The following is a 9,649-nucleotide window of genomic DNA, read 5'->3' as shown; positions in this document are numbered from 1 at the left end:
GCTTAAAATTAGTGTCCCGTCTCCCCTAATAATATTACTTTCAAATAATTCCAACAGGGTGATGTCAGGGCCAGCTTCCATGGGGTTCAGGCCCCCATGGAGCAGGCACAGCATGGTTCTACTCCGGGCTATCCAGGCAAACATCTGGGTCCACTAGCCGAAGGGGGGAGAGCTGGCCCTGCCTTTTACTAGTGCAACTGAGGCCCCACTGGAGGGAGCTTGATATTTTCTGTCTCTGCCTCAGCTAGTAGCTTGATGTACGCCTAGCCTGTTTCATACTTCTGACAAGGGAGTTAACACTATTCACAGGGTGTGGCCACTGAGATTTTCTGTCTTTGTGGTTGCTTGTCATGCCTTAAATCATACTCCTTTGAGAGTCAAGAGGTACTTATCTGTAAAACAGGTCAGCTACCTCTGCTGATTAATTTCAAATTGTCACCATATAGGAAGTAATATTAGGTGTTATTTAACTGGGCATCTATTTACCAGTTACAAAACTACAAATAAGCGCAATATTTCAAATGAGCTTCCCCTCTTCCAATGCTGGGGATTGGCAACTAACACCTAAACCAACATTGTCTATCTACATTGTCTAAGGTAAATAATTTCAGAGACAATATCAAGACACAAACACTGAATAGCTCTGGCTTGCAGCCACAGCTGGTGAGAAAGAACTGAGTGGTGTTTGGGCCACTCTGACCTTCATGCCTTCAATATGGGGCATGAGGATACTGAGGGAGCATGCCAGGCCCCAAATGACACTGCTACCTAAATGTCTCTGTTCAAGCATCTAAGGTGCAAGAGTAGAATATGAAGAGAGACACACAAGCACTTGAAGCACGATGTTCTCTGAGTTGAATAATGCAGTTGAAATTAAAAAGGTCACATCTATTAGTTCTTTAAATCAACAACTCAGAGCACTGAAACACAGTAGTGACCAAAATATTTATTATGAGCTGACTTAACTGACTGGCAGGCTGGTCAACAAAAGAGAAGACCCAGAGAGACAAATGGGGGGGAAGGGAGGTTTGATGAGAATAAAAGCAGCAACAACTGATGCAAAAGTTGGATGTACTACCTGTTGGAAGACTCCTTGTTGACTGAAGTCAAGGAGGAACTACCTGGAAGATTCTAGGTACTGAGATGGTGGCAGTTGGTAGCACATGCTGAGTGGAAAGGTAGGCCATAGAATATCAGGGTTGGAAGGGACCTCAGGAGGTCATCTAGTCCAACCCCATGCTCAAAGCAGGACCAATCTCCAACTAAATCATCCCAGCCAGGCCTTTGTCAAGCCTGACCTTAAAAACTTCTAAGGAGATTCCACCACCTCCCTAGGTAACGCATTCCACTGTTTCACCACCCTCCTAGTGAAAAAGTTTTTCATAATATCCAACCTAAACCTTCTCCACTGCAACTTGAGACCATTACTCCTTGTTCTGTCATCTGCTACCCCTGAGAACAGTCTAGATCCATCTTCTTTGGAACCCCCTTTCAGGTAGTTGAAAGCAGCTATCAAATCCCCCCTCATTCTTCTCTTCCGCAGACTAAACAATCCCAGTTCCCTCAGCCTCTCAAGTCATGTGTTCCAGTCCCCTAATCATTTTTGTTGCCCTCCGCTGGACCTTTTCCAATTTTTCCACATTCTTCTTGTAGTGTGGGGCCCAAAACTGGACACAGTACTCCAGGTGAGGCCTCACCAATGTCGAATAGAGGGGAACGATCACGTCCCTCGATCTGCTGGCAATGCCCCTACTTATACAGCCCAAAATGCCATTGGCCTTCTTGGCAGCAAGGGCACTCTGTTGACTCACATCCAGCTTCTCATCCACTGTAACCTCTAGGTCCTTTTCTGCAGAACTGCTGCCGAGCCATTTGGTCGCTAGTCTGTAGCAGTGCATGGGATTCTTCCGTCCTAAGTGCAGGACTCTGCACTTGTCCTTGTTGAACCTCATCAGATTTCTTTTGGCCCAATCCTCTAATTTGTCTAGGGCCCTCTGTATCCTATCCCTACTCTCCAGCGTATGTACCCCTCCTCCCAGTTTAGTGTCATCTGCAAACTTGCTGAGGGTGCAATCCCCACCATCCTCCAGATCATTTATGAAGATATTGAATAAAACTGGCTCGAGGACTGACCCTTGGGGCACTCCACTTGATACCGGCTGCCAACTAGACATGGAGCCATTGATCACTACCCGTTGAGTCCGACAATCTAGCCAGCTTTCTATCCACCTTATAGTCCATTCATCCAGCCCATACTTCTTTAACTTGCTGGCAAGAATACTGTGGGAGACCGTGTCAAAAGCTTTGCTAAAGTCAAGGAACAACATGTCTACTGCTTTTCCCTCATCCACAGAGCCAGTTATCTCGTCATAGAAGGCAATTAGATTAGTCAGGCATGACTTGCCCTTGGTGAATCCATGCGGACTGTTCCTGATCACTTTCTTTTCCTCTTAAGTGCTTCAGAATTGATTCCTTGAGGACCTGCTCCATGATTTTTCCAGGGACTGAGGTGAGGCTGACTGGCCTGTAGTTCCCAGGATCCTCCTTCTTCCTGTTTTTAAAGATGGGCACTTTATTAGCCTTTTTCCAGTCGTCCGGGACTTCCCCTGATCGCCATGAGTTTTCAAAGATAACGGCCAATGGCTCTGCAATCACATCCGCCAACTCCTTTAGCACTCTTGGATGCAGTGCATCCGGCCCCATGGACTTGTGCTCGTCCAGTTTTTCTAAACAGTCCTGAACCACTTCTTTCTCCACAGAGGGCTGGTCACTTCCTACCCATGCTGTGCTGCCCAGTGCAGTAGTTTGGGAGCTGACCTTGTTTGTGAAGACAGAGGCAAAAAAAGCATTGAGTACATTAGCTTTTTCCACATTCTCTGTCACTAGGTTGCCTCCCTCATTCAGTAAGGGGCCCACACTTTCCTTGACTTTCTTCTTGCCATACACTGTAACTGCCACTACCACCTTATTGAAGTAAAAAAAATCTAGGTGAATTCAAGTCCATCAGAGTTCAAGAGTGAGAATTTTATGTTAGCTTTAAAGAAGAAATCATTCTTCAGGTAAAATAATAGTGTCCCATTTTATCAGGTTGACCTTTATCAAATTGGTTCTATTGTACTGTGAGGAGTTTGTGTTCTATTCTATCTTTTCTTTTAAAATAAAGGAAATTTTAGTGTTGGTGAAAACTAGAATGTGGAAATTGCAATCCTCAACTTCATATAATATATACAGTACAGCCAGCAGAAGTATAAGCTTTCTTCCATGATATCACCTGTGTGTCTCAACCACGTTAATCATTTGTATTGTTGTAGCACTGAAGAGCCCTAGTTATTGACCACGAGTAAGCACTGTGCAGAAACAAAGAGGATGTATCTGCCCCCACAGAGTTTATAGGCTAAGTTCACAAGGAATCATTTCTAAGAATGAGAGGGTAAAATTCTCTATCCATGGTCCATTAAATCCTTGGCATCTTTCCTGACACTGCCAAAAAGCAGGCTAATTATTTGCAACTGTGGTGGTGGTTTTGTGACATGGATACTCGTTCACTAGGAACTGGACAGAGACCACCTACTAAGGGCTTGTCTACATGATCATTCAGTTCACAGCAAGCTGGTGTGTGAGTCTACCCCACGCTAGCCTGCCTTGGACTCTGCTGATGCGTAATAACAGTTCATTGGTTCATTTTGGTCCTCTTTGAAATGGGTTGAGATCAATGCGCATTACCCAACTGTTAATACATGTCTGCAGAGACCACACAGAGAGCCCATAGCAGGCTAGTGTGGGGTAGATTTGCACCCCAGCTTGCCGCAACTAATTGTGTAGACATGCCCTTAGAGCTATCATGGGCCAAAAAACCTGCCATCCGATGGTGGTAATTTTCTGTTACTTACCTGGGGTGGATTTGAACTGGTAACCTATAAATGAAAGGTTCTATATTCCAGTACCTATTTCCTCAGCCTGTGTAATGTTATCATATTAAACTATGACCACATAGATCATTGTTGCTACCACTGTTACATAATTACAGCAAATCTTGTATAAATTATGTCAAGTAAGGTGTCTATGAACGGTTATGATTTGCTGAATATGATTATGCTATTAGTATGCATGTTTCATTTTTGTATTTGAAGTTATGAGTATTGGCTCTATACCTGGATTTCAAACGTTTGCTCCTGGGGTAACACCCACAAGGTATTTAGCCTGCACATCTTGAAGGGACTATTCAAATTAAGTGGCTCATCAAGGAACATTTAACTCACAATGGACCATGGGAAATGCCTATCTACACTTAATGGACTTTCCTGGTATGACTAAGCAAAATCATGCATGGACATATGACTTGCCCATGTGACCCCAAACACCATTTTTACTTGTAATTTTCCACAGTGATAACAACGAGATTCCCTTCACTTGAGAGAAGCTACAAAAGGTGCTGGAAACATCTTCATTTTCCCTATTTCCTGCTCAAGCCTCTGGACTATGGACTTATGCTAATGGGAGCATTCTAACCACAGGACTGAGGACCTTCTAATCATTTGGAAGCAACCAGGGACCTGATTTAAGCCAGCAGTTTATTCCATCACTGCTACAAGCCTGAACCAAGAACTTTGCATTTATTGTATGTATTTGATTCCTTTAACCAATTTTATAACTCTCACCTTTCTTTCTTTCTATAAATAAACCTTTAGATTTTAGATACTAAAGGATTGGCAACAGTGTGATTATTTGGTAAGATCCGAGTTGTATATTAACCTGGGTATGTGGCTGGTCCTTTGGGATCAGAAGAACCTTTTGTTTGATAAAACTGATTTAAATAACTACTCATCTTTAACTCTTGTCCCTGGATATTGAATCCAGGACTGGAATGCCTAAGGAAACTGCTTTTCTGACTTCTTGTTAGGCAGTGTGATGAAACAGAAGTTTGCTTTCATTGCTGGTTTGGTATATCTTATGGGAGAATAACCACCAGTTTTGGGGTTTGTCTGCCCTATTTCTCAGCAGTTTGTCCTGAATTTGGTATTCCCTGTTGTAACCCACAAAGGCACGGTTACAGCCTGGCAGTCCCCTCTTCAAATCACTTACATTTTATTCTTGTATTTAGGTTAACACAAGTTTTTCCAAACAACTTTTGACTGTTTGTTGATCTCAAATGTATTTGTTGTGAAGCTTGTGTTTCTCAAAACAAGTTTTAACCAACTCCTTAGCATTATGAAACAAATATACAAACTTTTATTATTTAAAGAAAATAGCTCAAAGCGTACAATAGTTTTGGTCATATTTAAAAGGTCATCCATGAATAAAAACGATAGTTGCTCCACAAACATGGGCACATAGAGTAAGTTTTTTCATATTTGTTAATAGCAGCTAAGTTACACATAGATAGTTCTTAATACCATGCAAGCTCAGTTGAATTCCATACATTCATTATAAACTTGCAGTTATGTTCATGCCAAATAACCACCTTTTCATAAAAAGGTAATAAAGGAATTCACCTAAACATGACCAAGATTAAACAAAGAAAAATCTTAAATAAGTACAGGCAACTAAACTTTTTCATAAAAGATTTTGGCATTATACCATTCAAGAAATGCTGTGTCTTCTCCATTCTCTTTAAATGGCATTTAGTAGTGTTAAGCATTGTTATAAAAAAAATACAACCCTGTTTTACAACATAGAGTACTGACATAGTTCAAAGTACTTTGCCAATTATAAATAATATAATCAAGTTTTGAAGAGTGTTAATGGAAAGCAACCTATACTCTCACATACACACACACACACTATATTCATGTAATGAAAACTGTTATTAAAAACAAAACATGTTTATTCCCATGCCAGCTTGTACTACTGAAGTGGGATTCAATACCCATCCTGAAGACTTACAGTTCATGGATCTACAGTCTCTGGGAAAAAATAAGACAAAAATTTACTTTCACCAGAATACACATCACTTTACCATTCTTCACTGAATAATCCATTTGTCAGTCACAACTGACATGAATTGGTCCTTTTGAAAGTGATTTTTTGTTCGAAGGCCTTGCAAATAAAAACTGTGGTCCACTAGCATTTATAAAAATTCAGTCAGCTGCTGCTCAATGCAGAATAATCCTACACGTTGCTTCTACCTAGAGTAATCTTCATTATCTGTCATACGTAATTGCAGACCGTCACACCTTCCACTGTGACTCAATGTGCAGCTACAAGTAGAGAAGTGCTTTGATTCTCAGTCACTTCAAAAACACTTGTTGAAGCCGGCCCTTAGTACATAATTAAGCTGAAAATCTTTTCGCTGTTCATAATGGTTTGTCAATAACTGTAACACCTATAGAATAAGAGAATCACAAGATTAAAGTGTAAGTTATTTGACCGCGTTTTTTCAAAAAAGACAACTTCCAAAAGTATTACAAGAAATACAAGATTTCATACAATGATTTATACCCATCAAAAATATATATCTATATGTGCATTAATTTAAGGCAAATATCCAAAAATGTTCAACCCATGTTACTCAACACAAAGATTAACCTTTCACCATTAATTCAGTTTGATTATCAGTAGCATAACATCTTTATCATGCACTTGTTTATATTACACATTTTCTGTTTTCCCAAAAATGTGAGCCAAGATCCTCAAAGGGATCTGATTTTCAGTGGATGGATTCCCAGCACATCTAACGATCAGGCTCATTTAAAGAATGTCCTCCTCCCCCCAAAGTCAGATCCTAAAGTAAGTTTCCAGCCACTTTAACATAAATTGTACTTCTTAGTGAATACCGAGAAGAAAATAAAGTGTGCTATCCAAAACAACCAGATTTTTCATACAATTTTAGTACAATATTTTGCTTTTAAATGAATTTAAGAAATAATATTTTTATTTATATTATGATAGTGTGGTGATAGATATTATGATAATTAGGAGCCCTAATTCTGGACCAGGACCAGGCACTGTACAAAATATACTTTAAAAAACAGGTCTTTCCGTGCAATAGATTTTTACCTGGGACATTTTACTCTTTGGATGTTTTGTCACACAACTCACTTGAGGTACTACTTTCAAAGTAATTGTGAGCAGTTTAAAAAACTATATACCCATTACCTGCATAGCTCCTTCCAGTACTCATACAAGAGGACACAACTGTCCATTTATCAGTTGTTGGGTTATAATATTCCACTGTTGACAAGTTACAGGAACCATCATCTCCTCCAACTACATATAACAGGCCATATACAGCACAAACCCCTATTAAAAAGGAAAATAGTTGCAATAAGACAGAAATTTACAGAAAGCGCACACCTATTTGCTTGCTTACATAGTGAAATCATGCCTTCCATTTTGAGGCTTTAGTAAAGAAGCAGAAAATATTAAAGAGAGGTAGAAGCATGTACAGAATAGATACGTAGCCACATTAATAGCATTTTAAAGAACAATATTTCTAAACTACAGTATATACCTGCATTCCTTCTGCACATGTTCATATCTGCAACCTGCCTCCATGTACTGGTGGCAGGATCATATACTTCAACACTTTTTCTAACCAAAGGACCATCATGACCACCTACTGCATACAATAAGTTGTTTAACACACCAACACCTGTAAAAATACAAAAACACTCAAAATCAATAGAAGAATGGCTATGACTGAGTATCAGGGAAAGCCAGTACAGAGTGTATTTATAAATGTAAACCCTATTTCACAATCAGAGTTAGAAACCCTCTCAAAAGAAATGTGGGTCAGAACATGTTAAACTAAAGAAATGATTACAAATTGGTAAAGGCAAGACATTGATTAGAGGCCTTGTGTGACTGGGCTTATCATAGCATACAAAGATTAGAGCTGTTCTTCAACAGAAGATTAGGAATAAGCAAAGAATAAATGTACTGAATATCTATGCAAATACAGAGTACTGGAAGTAAGCACCAGTTAGAAATTATACTAAATTATGGGCTATGATCCAGTGGTATAATGGAAACCAGGCAAGATGAGCCATATAAATGAATCTAAATAGAGCTGGGTACAATCTACACAGCAGAAAGAAAAGAAGAGGTGCAAGAGTGGCACTACATATCTATCAAAAGTATGTTGAAACAAGCTGACAATGAAGTTATGGAATACTTCACTGGGCATGAACATACAATGAATGAACAAACAACCAGGAAACTACAGTGGGCATCTGCTACAAACTGGTGGATAACACTAAACGTTCCTTGAACCAACACTAAAGGTGCTCAAAAACCCAAAGGATTCCATACTCATGGGGTACAGAACCCATATCTGTGTCAAATAAACATCTTAGTGTATATTTATCTTTATGTTAAGAACAACTTTATCAATCTATAAGGAGCAACTCAAGGAACAGGTGAAGTCAGACTGGATCTACTTCTTACTGATAAGTATGAATCAACTGAAAATCTGAGAATCCTAGGAAAACCTGGAACCAGTGATAACAGCTGCTTATTCACCACTATAATAAGAAATGGGATAATAGAACAAAACAGTATTAGCATAGAAGATTTCAGAAAGGAAAGTTTTTGGAGTTAAGACACTAGTAAGTAATGTATGACAAACAGAAATATTAAAATTCACCAGTATGGAAGTTGGCTGAGGAATCCCAGGAGACAATGATGGCACTGACTGCTCAACAAAAAAGTGTAAGCTATAAGAGTTGGCCAAATGTGGTTTCATAAAGGGCTTCACAAAAGATTAAGAGTTTAAAATAAAACCTATATTGCAAATGAAAAGGGAGAGGGAACCAAATAGGAATACACAGGATCAGTTATGGAGCTCAGAGAAAAGATTATGGTTAGAAAAAGTTAATCGTAGGACTGCAAGGGACCTCGAGAAGTCATCTAGTCCAGTCCCCTGCACTCGTGGCAGGACTAAATATTATCTAGACCATCCCTGACAAGTGTATGGAAACCTGCTCTTAAAAATCTCCAATGATGGAGATTCCACAACCTGCCCAAGCAATTTATTCTAGTGCTTAACCATCCCGACAAGAAGTTTTTCCTAATGTCCAACCTATACCTCCCTTGCTGCAATTTAAACCCATTGCTTCTTTTTCTATCCTCGGAGGTTAAGAACAATAATTTTTCTCCCTCCTCCTTGTAACAGCCTTTTATGTGCTTGAAAACTGTTATCATGTCCCCTCTCAGTCTTCTCTTTTCCAGACTAAACAAACCCAATTTTTTCAATCTTCCCTCATAGGTCATGTTTTCTAGACATTTAATCATTTTGTTGATCTTCTCTGGACTTTCTCCAATTTGTTCACATCTTTCCTGAAATGTGGTTCCCAGAACTGGACACAATACTCCAGTTGAGGCCTAATCTGAGCAGAGTGGAGCAGAAGAATTACTTCTTGTGTTTTGCTTACAATCCTCCTGCTAATACATCCCAGAATTATGTTAGCTTTTTTTGCAACAGTGTTATACTGTTGACTCATATTTAGCTTGTGGTCCACTATGACCCCCAGATCCCTTTCTGCAGTACTCCTTCCTAGGCAGTCATTTCCCATTTTGTATGTGTGAAACTGATTGTTCCTTCCTAAGTGGAGTACTTTGCATTTGTCCTTACTGAATTTCATCCTATTTACTTCAGACATTTCTCCAGTTTGTCCAGCCAAAGTGTGAGGTGACTATCAAGGATTTTCAA

The 9,649-nt window shown here is 39.6% G+C and overlaps 1 protein-coding gene across 4 annotated transcripts in view; it reads right to left on the bottom strand.

The window, feature by feature from the left end:
* Positions 1-5,206: 5,206 nt before the first annotated feature.
* Positions 5,207-9,649, bottom strand: part of KLHL2 (kelch like family member 2) — a 107,500-nt gene continuing 103,057 nt past the window's right edge. For all 4 annotated transcript variants that reach the window (XM_048847616.2, XM_048847619.1, XM_048847618.2 and 1 more), the window contains 3 exons: positions 7,451-7,591; positions 7,096-7,239; positions 5,207-6,322 (listed from right to left, as the gene is read on the bottom strand). In XM_048847616.2, the coding sequence (XP_048703573.1) occupies positions 6,294-6,322; positions 7,096-7,239; positions 7,451-7,591 (314 nt within the window). In that variant the 3' untranslated portion in view covers positions 5,207-6,293. The remainder of the gene's footprint in view (positions 6,323-7,095; positions 7,240-7,450; positions 7,592-9,649) is intronic.

This window comes from Caretta caretta, chromosome 4 (genome assembly GCF_965140235.1).
Source record: "Caretta caretta isolate rCarCar2 chromosome 4, rCarCar1.hap1, whole genome shotgun sequence".
In the NCBI taxonomy this organism is placed as follows: Eukaryota; Metazoa; Chordata; order Testudines; family Cheloniidae; genus Caretta; species Caretta caretta.
The sequence above is the reverse complement of the archived record's forward strand: the minus strand, read 5'-3'. Positions and strand labels throughout refer to the sequence as shown.